The sequence below is a fragment of the Octopus sinensis genome, linkage group LG17 (assembly GCF_006345805.1).
Source record: "Octopus sinensis linkage group LG17, ASM634580v1, whole genome shotgun sequence".
Classification (NCBI taxonomy): domain Eukaryota; kingdom Metazoa; phylum Mollusca; class Cephalopoda; order Octopoda; family Octopodidae; genus Octopus; species Octopus sinensis.
In genome coordinates, this window is record NC_043013.1 from 26,377,681 (window position 1) to 26,400,052 (window position 22,372).

At 36.7% G+C, this 22,372-nt stretch overlaps 2 protein-coding genes across 3 annotated transcripts in view; one reads left to right on the forward strand and one right to left on the reverse strand.

The window, feature by feature from the left end:
* The window catches only part of LOC115220937, a 57,013-nt gene extending 43,505 nt beyond the window's left edge, over nucleotides 1-13,508 (reverse strand). Inside the window, exon 1 of one of the 2 annotated variants that reach the window (XM_029791144.2) lies at nucleotides 13,385-13,508. The gene's annotated coding sequence lies outside the window, so the exon portion shown is untranslated. Of the gene's footprint in view, nucleotides 1-12,661; nucleotides 12,785-13,384 lie in introns of those variants that run through there. The other variant, XM_036510463.1, reaches the window with a different exon arrangement.
* The window catches only part of LOC115220936 (transmembrane protein with metallophosphoesterase domain), a 28,372-nt gene continuing 19,031 nt past the window's right edge, over nucleotides 13,032-22,372 (forward strand). Inside the window, exon 1 of the mRNA XM_029791142.2 lies at nucleotides 13,032-13,844. Within this exon, the coding sequence (XP_029647002.1) occupies nucleotides 13,073-13,844 (772 nt within the window). The 5' untranslated portion in view covers nucleotides 13,032-13,072. The remainder of the gene's footprint in view (nucleotides 13,845-22,372) is intronic.

Sequence of the window (22,372 nt, forward strand, 5' to 3'; positions counted from 1 at the left end):
AGTTGTAATTTAAAGGTCCAAAGGCTTGTCACATATTTTGTCACATTGAATCAGCTTGGGAATAATTCTAAGAGTACACATGACTGGGATACTCAACCACTTACATAATAATTTAACAAGTAGGATGTTCAGTTGATAATCAAGCAACTGAATACTCAGAAGATCCATTACGTGTTTATCAAGCAGAAGGCATCCCTGAGAAATTTCTCCCATTTGTTAAATTAATGATCAGTTTGAATGCCTCACTGCTTCACTACTTGGAGAGAAAAAAACATAGGCCAGAGAGGCTGAACAGGTGGAGCGGGTGGGGCAGATGTAACTGAACAGGCAAGGAGAGAGAGTTATTGTATCAGTCTGGTGGTTGTACTTTGTTTGAAAAAAAGCAATCTACTTAGAGAACCAATAATGTGTCTACTATAGACTATTATTTCCTTTGCATTCGATATATGTTCACCACAATATTGATCAGTTACCTCTTCATCCTTTTGTGTAAATAATTAACCCCACTGCCATCCTTCACCCCCACACTCAGCCTTCAATGAATATCGATATATAAAAGCCAACAAAGAAGCTTTTAAACAGTCTTTTAACTTGCTAGAAATAGCAACCAAATTTCCTCAAATCTGACCTTGTTGTCTTTAAAATGGAAGAATACATAGGCCAATGTTGTCCCAGTAACACAAAGAGAGGATGGCCATGGCTAAACACTTTCAGTCAAAAATCTACTCAAACACGACTGACCAGGAGCTGCATGGTTACAACAGCAATATGTACTGTAATGTAGAAATGTTATTAAACCTAGAGTCAACCATGACCAAGTAGAACCATGACTGAAAGCATTCCAGCTGTGATTATTCCATCTTTTTTTTTTTTAGACACACCTCTAGATTACATCAGCCAATGTGTAATTCCTATTTTAAAACAATAATGTGTGATTTGAGGGATTTTGTCTACTATTTCTAGCAAGTATACTTCAATATACTTGCTATATAACCTGAACTCCTTTAATGTTAAAGAAGAAAAAATGACAAGGCATGGTTGTGTAGTTTCAGATGCAGTCCCACTGTACAATGCCATGGGCAAATGTCTTCTACTATTGCCCCAGGCTAAACAAAGACTTGTGAATTGATGTGGTAACTGGAAACTGAAAGAAGCCCATTTATTTATATATATTATCATCATCATCATTTAACGTCCATTTTCTATGCTGGTATGGGTTGGATGGATAGACAGGAGCTGACCAGCTGAAGAACTGCCCAGGTCCCAATTGTCTGTTTTGGCATGGTTTCTATGGCTGGATGCCCTTCCTAATGCCAACCACTTTACAGAGTGTACTGGTAGCTTTTATGCGGCACTGGCATGGGTGCTGTTTATGTGACACCAACACTTATGAGCCTGCAAGATTAGGGATGCTTAGCTGGAGAAGGCTGCAGGGGATGATCCTGTATGCAAGGGCAACCATGCCTTTACTAAGATTGATGTGTCTTTTCAAGCAAAGCAAACAGCCAGAAGTCTCAGTCCCCTGCCATCTCCTCTGTGAGTCCCAACATTTGTAGATCCATTCTTACCACTTCGTCCCACATCTTCTTGGGTCTACCCCTTCCACATGTTCCCTCTTCAGTTAGAGATTGGCACCTTTTGATGCAAATATCTTCATTCATATGCACTACATAACCATACTAGTGCTGTCTTCTCTCTTTCACACTGCATCTGATGTCTTGTATACCCAGTTTATCTCTCAAATTACTTACACTATGTCATATATGCATATTGACACTACACATCCAGCGGAGCATGCTGGCTCCATTTCTTTCAAACCTTTGCATATAATCAGTAGTCACAGCCCATATCTCTCTGCTATATAGCATAGCTCTATGTATACAGGCATCATACACTCTGCCTTTCACTCTGAGGGAGAGACCCTTTGTTACTAACAGAGGTAGTAGCTATATATATATATATATATGGACATCTGCAAATGTACTATTTACTGTTCTTATTTTCACAGGTGATTGTAAATGAACAGTACCCACTTGTAAGATAGGGATGCTCATCCACAACAAGTTTGTGATATCAAGATAAGGAGTGACAAACACATGCATGTACAATTTTCTCCTGAGACTATTTCCACAATGAAAGGTCTTCCCATGTCCAAATGTATACAAACATGTTAAATATGACTTTATATGAATAAGTCTATTCAACATTGCTTTGTGCACATGTGGTTGATTAATTCTTGCTTGACCAAGCTTTATGGACATCTGCAAATGTACTATTTACTGTTCTTATATAAGAACAACTGTTCTTATACGGCTGTGAAACACTGATTTGGTATTCGTAGATGAAGCATAACAACATAGAAACTCATGAATCCTATAATCTGATAATGTCACATGTCTTTTGTAGCCTGATGTATTTTCACACATTGTTTGAAGAGAAGTTGCTTCCTAGCAAAAGGTCTTCCTGTGTATGAGTACATCTGAACATGTTAAATATGCTTGTACATGCATGTATTTTATTCAACACTGTTTCATGCTCATCCAGTTAATTCCTCTCTCTCTCTCTCTCTCTCTCTCTCTCGATATAAATATAAATATATATATATATATTATATTAAATTAGAGATAAAACCACTATTAGGCAAATCAAACAGTGAAAAACATAAGCCAATACATAAAATTAATTTAAAAATATAAAAGTTAAAAATAAAAAATTATTTAAATAATTTAAACTTATAAATTTTATATATATATACAAATATATATATATATGTATGTATGTATATTTTTATATTTATATATTATTTTATTTATTAATTAAGTAATTAATTTTTTTTTTTAAATATCAAAAGTATTAAAAGTTTAATAAAAGATAAAGAGTAATAAAAGATAAAGAGATATATATATCGAGAGAGAGAGAGAGAGAGAGGAATTAACTGGATGAGCATGAAACAGTGTTGAATAAAATACATGCATGTACAAGCATATTTAACATGTCCAGATGTACTCATACACAGGAAGACCTTTTGCTAGGAAGAAACTTCTCTTCAAACAATGTGTGAAAATACATCAGGCTACAAAAGACATGTGACATTATCAGATTATAGGATTCATGAGTTTCTATGTTGTTATGCTTCATCTACGAATACCAAATCAGTGTTTCACAGCCGTATAAGAACAGTTGTTCTTATATAAGAACAGTAAATAGTACATTTGCAGATGTCCATAAAGCTTGGTCAAGCAAGAATTAATCAACCACATGTGCACAAAGCAATGTTGAATAGACTTATTCATATAAAGTCATATTTAACATGTTTGTATACATTTGGACATGGGAAGACCTTTCATTGTGGAAATAGTCTCAGGAGAAAATTGTACATGCATGTGTTTGTCACTCCTTATCTTGATATCACAAACTTGTTGTGGATGAGCATCCCTATCTTACAAGTGGGTACTGTTCATTTACAATCACCTGTGAAAATATGGCTGGCCATTATGTTGTTTGTGTTTGGAGGACTAAGGGAAATATTACCTTGTTTGGAAGCACATAAGGGTTGGCAACAGGAAGACCATCCCTCCCATCATATAATATCTGCCTCAACAAACTGTCTGACGTAAGCAAGCATAGAAGATTGAACACCAAAATGAGAAGTCTTTCCTATATATTGTTATTTACTCTCAGACAGAATAGTGAATACTTCTAACTGGCCACAGGAAATGTTTAACCCTTTAGCATTCAGATTTAGCACAAGCATAATAAATGCTAAACATGTGCAGAAAATAGACTCCATCAATTGTCAGGGAAACAAGCTAGAAGTAGTAGATAGCTTCCGGTATCTAGGCGACTAGGTTAGTAGTGGAGGTGGTTGTTCCAAGAGCATAGTTGTGAGAATAAGATTAGGCTGGGCAAAGCTCAGAGAGCTCCTACCCCTACTGGCAACAAGGGCCTCTCTCTTAGAGTGACAGGCAGATTGTTTGATGCCTGTGTGCAAACAGCCAAGCTGAATGGCAGTGAAACATGGGCTATAACAGCCAAGGACATGTGTAGGCTTGAGAGAAACGAAGCCAATATGCTTCGCTGGATGTTCATGTTTGACAGAGTGTAAGCATCTTGAGAAAAAGTCAGGCATAAGTAGAATCAGATGTGGTGTACAAGACAATTGCGCTGGTATGGTCATGTGATGTATATGTATGAGGACAGCAGTATAAAGAAGTGTCAATCTCTAACTGTGGAGGAAACCTGTGATAAAAGTAGACCCAGGAAGATATGGGACAAGGTGATGAAGCATGATCTTTGAACTTTGAACCTCACAGAGGCAGTGACTAGTGACCTAGACCTTTGGCAATGTGCTCTGCTTAAGAGGACCCATCAAGCCAAGAGCACTTGTGCTGGTGGGACATAAAAAAAATATCAACCTCTGAATGTTGGGCCTCATGGAGGCAAAGTGACTGAGCTCCTGTCGAGTTTTGGGCCTCACGGAAGCAAGGTAGCTGAGTTCCTTATGAGTGTTGGGCCTCATAGAACCAATGACTATGACCTTTAGCGTTATGTCATGCTTGAGAAGAAGCCCCAGCAAGCTGAGCAAAATTGTAGTTGTGGGAGATACTGGTGTCATGCAAATGGCACCTCTGCTGGCACCATGTAAAAGCACCCATTACACTCTGGGAGTGGTTGGCATTAAGAAGGGCATCCAGCCATAGAAACCCATGCCAAATCAGACTGGATCCTGGTGCATGCCAGCCCAGTCAAACCATCCAACCCATGCCAGAATGGACAACAGATGTTAAATGATGATGATGATTTCTCTGTCAAATGTAATGCTTCTTTATTCACAATGTTTTGAATTAATCTTGCATCATCTCATAGCATTGAGATTTAAATAATAAAATTGTATATGACATTGTAGAGTAGGTGTGAGAGGCCAGATCTGGCCAGTTTGAATGTAAAGCAGGTTGAATATGATATATTTAAGTGCTAAAGAGTAAATGGATAGCATCAATAAATAATTATTAAATCATCACTTTTCAGACATGCTTCAACATTCCATATACAGTACAAAAGTTTGGCCATGTTGGAAGAGGTACTGACTTTGGCCAACTTTTCAAGCTCAATAAACAATTCATTAGTTCAAAATCACCTTACAGGATAACTGATTTCTCTTGATGAGCTATGAGATTAATTTACACCAAAGCTGCATGTTGTCAGTTGAACCAACCAAACACAGAATATATATAACTTGTACTTATTTCAATGATACAACTGAGAAAGGTAAATGTTATGTTGATCCTCATAAGATTAAATTTCAGAATGTTGATGGATGAATCAAAATACTATAAGATATTTAATCTGATACTCTGTATTTTGTCAAATTGTTGTAAATAATTAACAATTTATGATAATGAACTATTATGAAGAGAAATACAAATAAATGATTTAAAAGTTGTTGTTTATACCCAAGTTAGCAATGATCAAGCAAAACTGTGATCAAAAGTATTCAAGTGATGAGCATCTAATCTATTTTTCTGTGCACTATCCAAAATATCCTTTCCTTTTTATGACAGAGAAATGTGATGCAAGATTTTGTTGCCTTTTTTCTAAGCAAGCTAGATGACCATTTAGAACAGTGGTTCACAACCATTTTTTACCTATGGACCCCTTCGATTCCTATTTTACTCAGGTGGACCCTCATAGCCATTCAATATTTTTAAAAATCCCATTATATTTTTATACTTAAATATTATAAGAAATTGTATACAAAAATTTTGTGTATTATAGAAGTGTAACCAATTTATTGCACATAAATTTTAACAAAATTTTATATGGACTCCCAAGAGCCATACAAACCCCAAAGGGCTATATGAACCTCAAAGGGCCATATGGACCCCCAAGGGCCATACAGTCTCCTGTTGAAAATCACTGATTTAGAGGTTCCCTCAGCTTGTAATATGAAAAGTTGGTGTAAAATATGAGAAAAATATGTTGTAAATTTTAGTGTTTTGACCAATTTCACCATTTTCTAAGCTTATTGACTAATTTCTTCCGTTTTGTCAGTACCCTCAGCTTTATTTATGAGATTTGATTTTGGCAAAAGTCTTGATCTCAGAAAAATTGTTGTAACTACTAACATCAATAATCAATCATTCTGCAGTATTAATTATAAAACTAGATACATCTTACTGTTTATTGCAACATTATTGAACTTTCACAGAACATTTTAACTGAAAAAAAAAGTAAAAATCAGAGAGAAATGCTATTTTCAGGCCAGGTTAGTTGCAATCATAAAAGAAAATGGGTCTTTTTTTCATGAATTTGAGATACATTTTTTTCTTTATTATTATGTGTAAAGTAAATTTGCTATCAATTTAAATTGCTTTCAGGAAAATTCAATGGCTGTAAAACTTAGATATGATGTATGGTTACCATACGAGAAATCCATCCTTCCAAATATGGAAGTGTTGATGCAAACTACCACTTCTTTCATCATAATTCCATTCACATCTATGATGCTTTATAGGAATATTAAAAGGACCCCAGTATTTCATTAATACTTTATTTTATAGATATTTGGAAGGATGAAAGGCAAAGTTAACCTTAATTGAATTACATTTGTGTACATAAAAAACATATCAACATAATTTCTTTAAGATATTGATTGCTACACTAGGTAGTAGTGCAAAATGCATTAAAAAATTGACCAATTATCAACAGAAACATTTCCTTTCTTTTTCATTCAGTAATTTTTTTTTGTTACTATTTCTTTTAGTCATGTAAAGGAATAAGGATGGACATCAAATGAAATTCTATGTAATTTGCTATCTTCGTCTTTATTTTCTGTGACTAATGACTAAGTGAGGCAATTTCATCTCAGTTGGAGCAATGACTGGCAATATAGTAGAGGTCAGGACAAAATGCCTTTAAGTAATATTTACATACAGCAACAGTCTGAGTTCAGATCCCAACCAGCCATATAGCCATTTCGCATCACTTGGAGGAAATGGGCAGAGTCAGCAAACTGAATGTATAGCTCTCACGTAAACTGATTGACTTCAACTGTCAACACAGTATAGATGCCTGCAGGACATTATAGTCCAAGAAGCATCATTTTGATAGGCTGAACAAAGTGGTTACTGCAGATGAGAAATGGTGTCTGTACTCAAACATAACCTGTAAAAGAAGCTGGACAGACAAGAGTACACGTCCTCAGGCAAAAGCCTACCTGCATCAAAAGAAGCTTATGGTTTGTGCCTGGTAGGATGTGAAGACCATGAGTCACTGGGAAACATTGAATGGAATCATTTTTACAATAAATAAATAGTAAATAATATCAATTTTTATCAGATGTACTTCATTCACCATTGTAATTACATACTACTTAGTGGTTCTGTATTTCTACCTTGGACTCTAAACTTTTTTTATACCAGCTAAAACCTTTGCCTTTTAACAAAGCATTATGCTAGATAGTAAATCTTTTATCTTTAAAAAAAATTGTCAATATTCTTATGTGTACAAAAAATAATGACTGCATTACCAAAAAGCAGCCTTGAAGTCAACTGAAATTCTAAAGCAGGTTATTCCATTGAACCTGGAGTAGAGAGTTTTCTTCATTTTGTACTGTATTGTCTTAGATGAAATACTCTTTTACTCTTTTACTTGTTTCAGTCATTTGACTGTGGCCATGCTGGAGCACCACCTTTAGTCGAGCAAATCGACCCCAGGACTTATTCTTTGGAAGCCTAGTACTTATTCTATCGGTCTCTTTTGCCAAACAACTAAGTTATGGGGATGTAAGCACACCAGCATCAGTTGTCAAGCGATGTTGGGAGGACAAACACCGACACACAAACATACACACACACATATACATACATATATACGATGGGCTTCTTTCAGTTTCCATCTACCCAATCCACTCACAAGGCTTTGGTCGGCCCAAGGCTATAGTAGAAAACACTTGCCCAAGGTGCCACGCAGTGGGGCTGAACCTGGAACCATTGTGGTTGGTAAGCAAGCAACTTACCACACAGCCACTCCTACGCCTATGTTTATTTTGGTTGACATAGTATTATATCTGATGAAGATAAATCCAGTTTGGTAAAAGAATAAAGTCGTGTAGATTGTATAACCACAGCTGCAATCCAACTCACCATGATTGAGTTCACAAAGAAATCACTTCAGTCATACGATTTTTATGCAAACATAGACAAAAGTGACTTTTATTCTGTTGAAATAGCTGTGTAGTAAGTAGTTTATTTCCCAACCACATGGTTCCAGGTTCAGTTCCAATGCCTGGCTCCTCGGGAAGGTGTCTTCTACTATAGCCTTGGGCTGATCAAAGCCTTGTGAGTGGATTTGGTAAATGGAAACTGAAAGAAGCTTGTCGTATGTTTATGTGTATATATATATATATATATATATATATATATATACATACATACATGCAGGCATAGATACAGGAGTGGCTGTGTGGTAAGAAGCTTGCTTCCGTGCATTCGTCAGACAGGGTGCATTTGGTTTGTTGTTTTTGTGTGAGTCAGACGTTTTTTGTGCTGCTTTGAAGGTAGAGACAATGTACTCAGACTTTAGCGGGTCAGAGTTGTCTTTAGCAGAGGAGGAGCTGGTAAGGGTGGTCATAAAGATGGACGGAGTACTGGAAAAGACAAGGAGTTTTGCTAAGGCCACAGAGATGAAGCGAAGGGAGCTGGACTTGGCTGGTTCAAAGGAGTATGAGAAGATGGTACAGAAGGTGGGAGGTGACATGAGGTTGTTGCCCCCCAAAGGAATTATGGAGTGGATGGAGAGAAAAACAATCACCTATAAGGTGTTCTCTTTAAAAGGAAAAAAGGTTGAGCAGGTGGAAGCTGAAACAGAAAAGGCACTAAGGGAGCGGTCAAAGGACGTGACATATATAACCAAAGGAAGGAGATATGGGACGATGGTCATCCAATTTAAGACAGTAGGGGAGGCATGGAGGCTGGCGAGTGTGGCGGTGAAAACAGAGGATGTAGTGCTTCTGCCCACATACCTTGGAAGAAAGACTTCCAAGGTAAGGGTAGAAGCAATCCCACCTGATATAGAAGTGGTTTGGGTGGCGGAGGCTGTCCTTGTTGGAAGTGAGGACAAAGTTGCTGTCTTTCAAGCCACAGAGACGGAGGAAGAAGGTTGGAAAGGGAAGACATTGGAATTAATTATACAGATGGAGGAGGGATAAATGGAGAGTTTGGCAGAGATGTTGACATTGGGGGAAATTGTGCTGAGAGTGTGGGTAGAGGGTAGAGAACCACATTGTTTTAAATGTGGATAAAAGGGCCATATCAGAGCATACTGCCTCTACAGAGGACAATAGTAGAGGAAACAGCTGCGGAGACGGAAGAGAAAAGAGAGGAAGAAAAGATAGACAGAGGAAAGGAGGAAGAATGGAGAATAACAGAGTAGAAAGAAGAGAAAAAAAAGAAAGAACACTGAGTATGATGTGGTACCCCAGTCCAACTCCATCCCACCCAAGACCACTCAGACCCACCCTCTCCATACAGACACCAAACCCACCCACCCCACTTCCCCACAGGAAAAAAAAAACAAAAAAGAGCAGACACCTCAGAATTTAGAAGACCCCCTCCCCCAATGAAAAGGGTTACAAGAGAGTGCAGTCATGGAGCTATAGTGGAACAGGAAAAGAGACTAAAGGGAAATTAGGACTTAGAGGCAGCGAGTGGTGTTGCTCAGTGTAGGGTGAGTAGCACACGCTTCATATTTTCATTTTCAACTACCATGCATGTTTTAATTTGTTTTTCATGTTCATTTTCATGCATCATTCATAATATATTTTATTTTTATATATTTTTAATTGTTATATGTCCCCATGTGTTATAGTGGCCCCTCTATGTAAAACCTTTATGGCTAATTTGATGAAATAAAGAAGCTTGTTTCCCAACCACATGGTTCCAGGTTCAGTTCCAATGCATGGCACCTTGGGAAAGTGTCTTCTACTATAACCGTGGCTGACCAAGGCCTTGTGAGTGGATTTGGTAGATGGAAACTGAAAGAAGCCCATCATATATGTGTGTGTGTTTGTCCCCAACGACAACTTGACAATCAGTGTTGGTGTTTACATCCCACTATTCAGCCAAAAGAGTCCAATAGAATAAGTACCAGAAATAACAATAAAACAAGTACCAAGAAGCAATGTCAAGTGACCAACACTTTGCCGATACGCTGTACTTGAGAAGATTCATGAAGCCAAGTGAAACCATTGTCATGGCCATTGCCAGTGTGACGTTAACGGCACCGATGAAACCATAGCCATGACCATTACTGGTGCCATGTAAATGGCACCCGTGCTGGTGGCATGTAAAAAACACCCATTACACTCATAGAGTGGTTGGCATAAGGAAGAGTATCCAGCTGTAGAAACCATGCCAAACCAGACTGAAACCTGGTGCAGCTCTCCGACTTACCAGATCCAGTCAAACCTAACCCATGCCAGCATGGAAAGCAGACATTAAATGATGATAAGGAGGAGTCAATTCATTTGACTAAATATCCTTCAAGGTAGTGCTTGACTGAAAAATGATAAAAGATAGATAAAAAATAGAAAATTCAAAAATGAAAACATCACATGTTAGATGTTAGAAGTTTTAAAGTTGAAATGTATATTTTGAGATGACTAAGTCAAATCTGTTATGAAACAGACTCTAGTAGATAAAACCCAGTACAACAATTGACAATCTTTTTAATTGTATTGTAATTAACTATGTATTTCTACCACTTATAGGTAACAGCTTCCTAATGTTTCATTATTCCAATGATTTGAGTTGAATGATCCAAAAGCAATACAGGTTTAACTTATACACATTTATGTTATAATGTTGATGTCACTCAAACGGTCTGTAAATATATTCAGTTGGTTAGGCTTCAACCATAGTAATTCGAGGACTATAGCTATTACTTCTATTCGCTTTAGCCATTAGAATGTGGTCATGCAGGGACACCACCTTGAACAATTTATATATATATATATATATATATATATATATATATATAATCAAAATAAGCAACAGGATATCAAGTAGTGATGCAGTACAACCGTTTCGAGTCTCTCCATTTAATTGGAGCCGCTTGAAACGGTCGTACTGCATCACCACTTGATATCCTGTTGCTAATTTTGATTTTATTCACCTTACTTCAAGCTGTGTGGATAATACGGGACTGACTTGGTGCTTCAACTTAAGTACCTAATTCAACTAAATCTCAGTTATTTCTATATATATATATATATATATATATATATATATATACATGGTGGGTTTCTTTCAGTTTCCATCTCACTCCACTCACAAAGCTTTAGTCGGCCCAAGGAATTGAAGACACCTGCCCAAGGTGCCACACAGTGGGACTGAACCTGGAGCCATGTGGCTGGCAAGCAAACTTCTTATCACACAGACACGACTGTGCCGATTAAAAATATTTTTAGGAGTTAGTTTATATTTCTGCAAAGTATAGTAGATGTAAATAAAATTATAAGACGAAACTTGAAGCTATGTAACAACAGTAACTTTAATCCCAACCAAGAAACCCAAAGCGTCAGACAGTATCAAGGTTTAAAGCTCCTATCATGTTTTTACTGCTCCTCAAAATAATACACAGATTAACGAAATGAAAGGATTAAAGCTACACAAGGATTAAAATATACCAACAAGTAAGTTAAATATTTTTTATGCTAGTGCCAAGTGTTTCTTACTGGGCTTTGCTCAACTAGGCCGTGGTCGAAGATGCTTGCACAGTTGAATCGAACTTGAATCACGTCGTCATAAGTAAATACCACGAGATAATTAGCTTGATAAGTATGCATTAAAGAAACATTTAGTGCTAGCATAAAATATCTAACTAAATAATCTTCTGTTATTTTTATTTTAATCTGTATGTAGCATTAATCTATTCATTTCATTGAGGTAATGTATTGAGAGATAACAACAAAACTGTCAAACAAAACGTCTGGTTAAAGCCTAAACAGTATATACACATCTGTAACACACACACACACACACATACAAGCACCAATGTATTTGCATTGCATAACTACACACACTAAATGAGGATTCTTACATCTGCTCATCATAAATTTATAGGGAAGGTTATTATGATTGCTACGTGCTTGCCCTTTTCAAATGACACAACAGAAGAATCAACAAAATACATCTTGGATTCTTAATTTTAATTACATCTCTTAAAGGAATTAAAAGAAGAAAACACGGATGATATGAATCACTGTCTACTGCTAACAGATGGATACAATGAACATGCTGCTAGATTGTTAGAGAGCGAGAGAGAAAGAAAGAAAAAAGAGAGGGAGCGTAATGGTTACTACTTATATACGTATTATTTCTTACACTTCACAACAACTACTTTACCACAACCTGTAAAGATTTGTTTATAAGGAGATGAATGTGTGTCAAACACATGTATGCCCCAAACAATTGTACATGCACACACTTACATGAATGTAAAAGAACAGGTTTGATGTATAAATAATTACATATTATTTTTAACTAACTAATACTGATAATGTATGTTACATTTTCAATACACCTAATTAGACATTGTTACATGTGATAAGATTTAACCTATATATACATAGACGTTCAAGTAAACATAACATACTCCATACGTCTAATTGATTCACGCGTTGAGAAGACGCATCCAATATTCCGTTTTTCCGATCGTACGCACGGTATTTATGTCTCCACTTCGATCTCCGTCACAATTTGCTGACAGTGTCATTGTCGTCATCGTCATTTGTACCTGAAACAGTTTAGGCCAGATAAAATACAAAGAGTGAAGAATTTAAATATAAGGAGTCCAAGAACACTAATTGACCGATCAGTTACCATTCAACGGAAGTGCGCGTGGTCAAAGTATTTAAAGGGAAATAAGCAGCACATTGGCATAGAAATCACAGGTATTAGGTTATCACATTAGACACAGAACCACTCTTAGACACGGGTACGTGCGCACATACATATATACATATATCTATATAAATATATATATATATATATATTTATGCATTTATTTAAAAATGGTGGCTTTAAGCGTGTATGTGTCCGCTTCAGCGATTGTTATTCTTGCTGTGGTACTCGGTGAGTTGTATGTATTTACTCTGGACAAAGAGATCAGAGCACGCAATCTACGCGCCCAGTTTCTCTGTTTTCTAGAATGTGTTATTCTTACTATGTCCGTGATTATATGGAGAACGTTTGGAAGTCGCCGGTCAGTGCGACCCGATAGCAACTATGTTGGCGTTGCATCTGATTCCAAAGATGTTGGCCAACTTCAGCGAAGGCGTCGAGATCAAAACATTCGCGCTAAGATTGAGAATGAAAATACCTACCTGTCGCTGGCTCTGCGAGTCTTGTTGCTTTTTTACTTAGGAAGCTGTCATTTAGCATTTGCCTGCAACATCTTTTTGATGGCTGAGAACCCGCATTGGTTGTCGATGCTTACTTATGCTACTTTCGGTTCGCTTATCCAATTAGTTACAGCACTGATTATTATAGAAGCCGTCCATTACCTTTTAAAATTGTTCTCCAAAAAGAAAAAGCTATTTCTCATCAGCAGTCGTCGTTGGCGTCATCTAATTGTGGTAACTTACACTATCTTTATCTCTGTCCTCGGACTTTACCGCGCCGCACAATTACCCACTGTCAAATCTGTCAGCATTCCTATTTCGAAACTGCCTAAATCACTTGAAGGATTCCGCATTGTTCAATTAACAGACATCCACCTAGGGCCGACAGTTGGAAGACGTAGGTTGGAAGATGTTGTGGAAATAGTTAACAGTTTAAAACCAGGTGAGCATGTTTTATTTGTTTATTTTATTAAAAGGATTGATGGTGACAGAGAAGAAAGACTTGCCTCATATTTCTGTTGTTTCTCATATCACTTTTTATTAGACACGAGGTCAACTTTTTGTTGAGGCAGGAGTATTAGTTAGTCATTGAAATCTTCTCCAATGTATTACATGTTCTTATTTTATCGATGCCGGCGAATTTGAATTGGGTGCAGTGGATGCTGAAAAATAGATTGAATACATCACCTTAATTATTTCTACTTTCAACTAATATTAATCCCGTAGAGGAGGCTGGTCTCGTGTTGGATTTTATTCCTATTTAAGATTGCTGTTATTATGGTAGGCACTAAGCGAAAGGAATGCAATCAAAACGCAAATGCTTTCATATTTCAGTATTTAAAGAATATAAGTAAATTGATGGGACCCGCGTTGTACAGTAGTTCCCTTCGTTTATTTATTGATAGGATGCAACGGTGATTCTTAAAAAAATTTATTATTGATTTAATTTCTTTGGGAAACTCTTTTGAGTCAATAGCAATAATATTAGTTTTCTAAAGTCCTACGGAATTCTTCAGTACAATCATGATAATATTTTTAATACTATTTTCAGTGTTGGGTAATCTTGGAATAAAGCGAGCCGTTTCATTTTCGCCAATTTTAATTCTCCTTTCAGTTTTGCAAGGCTTAGAATTCCTTTCAGTCTCGTAACTGACAGATATCGTTAAGAATTTTATATAAATAAAGATTATTCACATATAGCAAGGAGAATTTTTGGTCAATGCTCATCTATTATGGAACAGCAAATCCATGCAATAAACACAGAGCACAACTAGCAGTTCTAGACAAAGTTAAGGTTAGGGAAATACCATGCAAAGTGAAAGCTACTAAATTACTAATGGAAATTCCCTCGGGGAAAATTATAACTACTTTTCGTGAAAGTGAAAGGGCGTTGTACACTTCAATGACCGAAGGGATTGTCGGTAAAATTAATGAAAATTGGCTTTCTGTAACATGTAGTTGGCTTTGTGTATTGTGTGTGTGTTTGGAAGTTAGATTTTTATCGACAGTGGTGTTATCATTGATTGCTTTGATTGATATTTGCAGTCAATTGTGCGAAGGGAATAGATATTGCAAATGACGGTAGTGATGAGAGGGGGGATTAATACCTCAAGGATTTCATCATCATCATTATCATTAGGGCGGTCAGCTGGCAGAATCGTTAGCATGCCGGGCGAAATGCTTAGCGGTATTTCGTCTGCCGCTACGTTTCCGCCGAGGTTGACTTTGCCTTTCAACATTTCGGGGTCGATAAATTAAGTACCAGTTACGCATTGGGGTCGATGTAATCGACTTAATCCCTTTGTCTGTCCTTGTTTGTCCACTCTATGGGCAATAAAGAAATAAGAATCGTTAACAGGCCCGGTATAATGCTTAACGGCATTCCACCTGTTTTGAGTTCAAATTCCGCCGGGGTCGACTTTGCTTTTATCCTTTCGAGGTCGATAAAATAAATACCAGCTGGACTCTGAGGTCAGTGTAATCGACTTACCCACTTACCCAAAACTGCTAACCTTGTGCCAAAATTTGAAATTATTTTTACTATTACTACTACTACTACTAAAACAGTAAGCTGACAGAAACATCACACCAGACAAAATGCTTAGCGGCCTTTCATTGGTCTCTGCATTCTGGGTTCAGATTCTGCTGAGGTCAACTTTGCCTTTCATTTTTTTCAGGGTCAATAAAATAAGTACCATTTGAGGGCTGGAGCCAATGTAAATAACTAGCTGCCCCACCCCCACCGCAAAAAAATTTCAATCCTTGTGTCTATAGTAGAAAAGGTTATTATTATTATTATTATTATTTAACCCAAGTGAGCCCAGTTCAAGTAGATCTGTGAGCAAAGGCTTCCCAACGGTGGGCATCTTTTCTTATTTGCGATATATTGTTGCGTAGATCCATGTAGTTCTGACTTGGGGCTAAACAGCAACAGCAGCATCTTAACCTGAAGGCAGGTATGTTTGCTTCGTATTCTTTCTTCTGTGTCTTTATGACTTGCCATGTCACTCTGCAAGCATGGGTTCCCATCCAGTTATCCAAGTTATGCCACAGGGATCATTAATTAATTCCTAGATGGGTGGTCACTTTGGAAGCCTTGGTACAGTAAGAATTTTATAGTGTCTTATAAATGAGTTGCTTGAACTGCTAAAAATAGCAACCAAATCCCCCTTAAATTATACCCTAGCAGCTTGTTAAAAGAGGAGACATGTAAGGTAATATGATCATGAATGTAAAGATGGAATGGTCATGGCAGGAACACTTTTGATCATATATTTGGTTGGTCAGCATTGACTTTCATCATCATCATTGTCATTTAAGGTCCGCTTTCCTTGCTGGCATGGGTTGGGCAGTTTGACTGAGGGCTGGCAAGCCAGAAGGCTGTAACAGGCTCTAATCCAATCTGGCAAAGTTTCTAAAGCTGAATGCCCTTCCTAACACCAACCACTCTGAGAATGTAGTGGGTGCTTTTTACATGCCACCGTCACAAGGGCCAGTCAGGTGGTACTGGTATATACCACGCTTGAATGGTGCTTTTTACATGCCATCAGCACAGGAGCATTTGGATTAACTAATTGCTTTTAACATAGGCACAAGGCCAGAAATTTGAAAGAATTAAATCAACCCCAGAAAAATGAAAGACAAAAAAGTGAAACAAATAAAGCAAGGCATTTTGTCCAATGCTTGAACTATTCTGCTAATCCCTTGCCGTCTTCAGACTTAATAATACCAATAACAACAATGGCTGGACTAAACACTCTGGTCATATAAATAGCATCCAGTTAACTAGAGCGTTCAAACTCACTACATATGATAGATCTCAGATGAGATCTCTTGTGGCAATACTGCAAAAACTTGAATTCAAAGATCAGGTTTTCTTCTCCAGAATAAGAAAAAATATCTAAATACTTCATCCTCGATCAGTTAAATCCCTACAAAACTCTGTGACTCACATTATTGGCATTTGATTGGTTACAACGATGAGGATGCCTATTGGTCCATCAACAGAGCAGCCTGCATGTGAAATTAATATGCAAGTAGCTAAACACTCCACAGACATGCATACCTTTAACATAGTTCTCAGGCAAGAGAGTCAGCATGACACACAGAATGTGACAAGACTGACCCTTTAAATCACTACTCATTTTTGCCAGCTGAGTGGACTGGAGCAACGTGAAATATATTTCATGTTGCTCCAGTCCATTGTCTTAAGGACACAACACACCACCAGGAATTGAACTCATGACCTTATATGTGTAGTACACAACTGTTGTTGTTATTGGTATTATTAAGCTTAATCAGAAGGTGGTGAGCTGGCAGAACTGTTAGCATGCTGGATGAAATACTTAGCAATATTTCACATGATGCTACATTCTGAGTTCAAATTCCGCCAAGGTTGACTTTGCTTTCCATCCTTTTGGGGTCGATAAAATAAGTACAAGTTGAACACTGGGGTCAATGTAATCAACTCATCCCCACTTCCCCCAAGTTGCCCTTGTGGTAAATATTTGAAATAGTCATTAACCCTTTCATTACCAACCTGGCTGAAACTGGCTCTGGCTCTAAGTATAAATGTCTTGTTTTCATAAGTTCTGAATTAAAATTTTCCACCAAACCTTAGTTACAATTTATGTTCCTAACACAAGCTGAATGATAACTAAGTTATTTTAGTAAATTCTGTTATATTTAAAGTAATTGAAAGAAACACAGAGCATCTCAAAATAAATATGATAATGAAAGGGTTAATGAATGATCAGAACATGAAATTAGCAGAATAGTTCAAGCATTCGACAAAATGTTTTGCTTTATTTGTTTGAGTTCTTTGTATTCTGCATTTAATGGTGGTTACATAGCTAGTTCAGTGAAGCTGCTTTGAACATGAACATTGTAAGTCACACCCAGATGCAGTCTGTTCTACTGATTAGTAGAGACTCATTTACAGGCATGATGTTCCTGCTCTTTGCCACTTGTGTCTCTCTATTGCAACATGCTCTGCTCTTTAAACTTACCTTCTCCCTCTCAACCTAATCTCTCAATGCACCTATCTCTCTGCTTCACATCATTTTTAGTGCATCTTCTCCAGAACCTGCATTAAACACTTTAACCCAACTTTTTCTTCCTAAAACTGTAAACTTACTCTCTCTCCCACTTTCTCTGTCTGTCCCTCTGTCCACCTCCCTATTCTGGACAACATGAATGAAAGAGAAAAAAAAGATGAAGGACGAACTTAAATCTGATGATGTTGATCATTATAATGAAATGGGGTGGGATAATGTTCATATGAAATATTGGTTTCAAATGTTGGCACAAGGCCAGCAATTTCAGAGGAAGTGGGAAATCTTCCTCAGTGCTCCACTGCTACTTATTTTATCGACCCCCAAGAGTATGAAAGGCAAAGTTGAACCCAGAACATAAAGATGGATGAAATGCTGCTAAGCATTTTGTCCAGTATGGTAACAATTCTGCTTTATATTCTTATAAAACATTAAAGATGATTGTAATTTTTATGATATATCGGGGTGGGGGGACAGCAACCAGCTCCTAGGCTGGTGAGAAGTATTCATCCTCAAACCAGAGACCTGGTCTAAATATTTTCAGCAGAATGAAATTCTCTAAAAATCAGGTGATAATGTTAAACTAAGAGATGGATTAAATCAGTGCGTCACAACCATTTCTTGCCTACGCACTCCTTTGGTTTCTATTTTACTCTTCTGGACCTTTATACCAATTGAATATTTGAAAAAATCCTTTTAAATTTTTTTATAATTAAATATTATTAGGAATTGTATAAAAATTGTTGAAATACTCTGTTGAAGTATAACCAATTTAATTATACATAAATTTTAACAACTAAATCTTATGTGAACCCCTACGGGGCATGTAGACACCCAGTTAAAAACCACTAGATTAAGTTGACAAGTGACTGATTAATAAGTAACGAATTAAAATTAATGAAAAACATCATTGTTGTTGATATTGTTTCATCCCAAGTCAACCCTGATCCAGCATGGTGATTATCTTAGTTGTTTTTTGAGTTTTTTTTGCTTATGAGTGACTACATAACCTAATTTGGCTTATGTTAATTTTTTAAAAGACAATAATATCTGAATCATATAAAATTTAGCTGGTATTTCCTGTTATTCAAATGTTTACTCCCTTATTCGTGTATTTCTTTGCTATTATATACTAACTTCCTGAGAATTAAAAATATATATAAAAAAAATACAATACCAGAATAAGGCCATACAGACTGTGTGTCTCTAGGTTTAGTTTAATATCTTAACCTAAAAGCTTAATCAGCTTTCCAGTCAGCAAATCATAATCCCCCTCAAGTCTCAAAAGATACGCTGATAAAACTATTAAATAATAATATAATTATATTGTTATTCATTACTATTGTTAGTATGTGGCCTGATTTTGTCTTTTTTGGGTCAAAAACTTATGTGTGTGCCTACATTACTATTGCCCTTGGGTTGGGGGAAAATATAAACTATGGGTATAAACTATTATACAAGTTCTTATTTTCTTTTTTTTTTTTCCTTTCTTTTTATGAATGGTTGACATTTCCCTTGTCAGCAACCATCAAAGGAGTGGATTAGCAGAATCAGTAGTGCATCGTACATGGTGATATTTGGTTGTATCTGAGTTCAAATATTTCCAAAATTAATTTGCCTTTCATTTTTCAAGGTTCAATAAAATAAAGTAATAGTCGAGTACTGAGGTGGAGGTGCATCGCTTAGTGGTTACAGTATTGGACTCATGATCATAAGATTGTGGTTTCAATTCCTGGACCAGGTGATTCATTGTGTTCATGAGCAAAACACTTCACTTCTCATTGCTCTAGTCCACTCAGCAGGCAAAATTGAGTAATCCAGTGATGGACCAGGATCATATCCACAGAGGAATATGCTAGAGAAACCAGGAAACCAGCCATTTGCTGCTTATAGAGTGTCATGGACTCACCATTGAGGTTGATTGAATTGATGATGTCTCCTATGTTGATCTTGTTTTGCCACAAGGACAACAAAGAGACAACGTTAATAGAGTGGGGTAGATTTTTAATTTTTGTATATAACTGGCATTTACATGATCCAATGAGGAAACGGGTTAGAAACTGTTACCAAATCTCTGTAAATCACACTCTACTTTCAAAACAGGACAGATACATTGGATGATGTTGTTTTGGATGCACTGTGTCTAAATGATGGAATGTTCACAACAGGTGGAATACCTTTGATCATATATATGTATATAAGATAGATGTACTGCACCTTCTCCCATCATCTTCCCCAATGAGTAATTATTACTCTAGTATATGGTAAATCTGTACTTTGTACAAGCTTATCAGATATTCAGAGTAGAAGTATTTTCTGATCTTGAAAAAGAAACCGAAGCTCTATAAAACAGTTTCATTTTATATCATGTATTTTGTTAACAATTTTGGTTATACGTTTCCCCCATCTCTGATTGATTCATTGTACTTTTTGGTGTGAATAATCAGGAACTTTGTTCAGAAGCACAAGTTTATCAGTTTTTGTTTTATCGATGTTTACATCTTTTACCCATATACAGCAGTCGACAATATACATATTCATACTTAGTCTCTTATCTTTTACTCATCTTAGTCGTTAGACTGCAGCCATGCTGGAGCACCACCTTGAAGAAATTTTAGCCAAATAAATGGACCCCAGTACTATTTTTTAAGCCTGATATGTATCCTATCATTTCTTTTGCTGAACCACTAAGTTACAGGGGGATAAACACACCAGTTTTCAAGCAGAAGTGGGGAACAAATACAGACACAAAGACACACATTTTCATACACACACACACACACACACACACATATATGTATATATACAATAGACTTCTTTCCGATTCTGTCTATCAAATCCACTCACAAAGCTTTGGTTGACCCAAGGCTATAGCAGAAGGCATTTGTCCAAGGTGCCACACTGTGGAATTGAACCTAGAACTTTGTGGTTGGGAAGTAAATGTCCTGCCACACAGACTGCATCTATCCTTACTACCACTCACAAAATATTAGCCAACCTGAGGCTATGATAGGAGATACCTGCCCTCAGAGATGTGCAATGGGATTGAACTGACAACCACATAGTTGCTAGCCAAATTTCTTAACCATATAGATCTGTTTGTGCCTCAGTCTTGGCCAAGTAAAATGTAGTGTTACCATGAGAGGTCATAAGAGATTATGAGATACAGTATTATCACAGGTATATGGTCTGAGCAGTGTAGTGTGTATTTAAGTTGGTTTCATAGTAACATGTATAACATTTGTGTGTTTCTGATGTTACTGCAGGAAACTCAGACACCAAGTACCACTTGTAGGGTAGGAACAACAGTCTTAATTTGAGCCCAAATGTCCAATTAGGACATTTACCTCAAATTGGGATTCAACAAACCAACCCGTATGTTTACTGCATTTACAGTAGAAGGAAGCAGAAAGGGTTTGTATATTGAACTTATGAAATAAGCTAGCATTTCCAGTGTCACTGATCCTGATGTGGTTAATTTAAAATCAAGATTTCTGTGAAGGAGGGTCTGGTAGAAGCAGTTCTATTTCTAAGAACAAGTCATTAGTAAATTTTGGATTGAGATTTTTCAACTTCTATTCTATAAAAAAGTTTCTTTAATAAATCCTGTAAAGATAAATCTTTCTATCCTTTACAATATTATTTCTATTTCATTTTAGATAAGCTTTCATGTTCATTCATTTCAAGTTTTTATTCAAACAATTCCTTAAACTTGAAAAGGAAATGTTATGTATCTAATTAAGTTTACTTCTCATAAAATGGTTATTTATTGAGTTATTTTAGCTGTCTTTTAGTTATAATTTTAATGCACTTAAGATTTTTGAAATGGTGTATAAAGATGCCCCGATGTCCTCAATTTTCTTTTATCCTTTATTTCTTCCATGTCTTTTTACTTTAAATCCATTTGATGAAAAGGACCATAAGCCCTTTATGCAATCCTTCTGGTAACTAATTAGATACAAATTGAAATTAAACATTAATCATTCTAAATTCACTTAGTGACACTCTGCCCACCACTAAAGGATTCTCAGTTAAAGAAAGATTAAATGGTACATATTGTTGTCTTCCAGTTATTATAGAAAACTAGAAGCTGATGTGTGGTGGGGTAGGCACAGATGTGGGCTATGTGATGAGAAATTTTTTAGGTTCTTCTGCCATAACTCTGGCCAACAAAGCCTTGGGGTGGATTTGGTGAAGCAAAGTGAAAGAAGCTCATTGTGTGTGTGTTACCATCTCTTTGGTTTGACCTCACATAGTTTTCAGTACCATTGTCATGCAGGTGCTGTTCTTCATTTCCAGTCTTGTATGAAAACTTGTCTGGTCATGGGGGAAATATCTCCTTGTTTGGAAACAAGTGTGGGTTGACAACAGGTAGGGAATCTGGCCATAGAAAATCCACCTTAACTACTTCCATCTG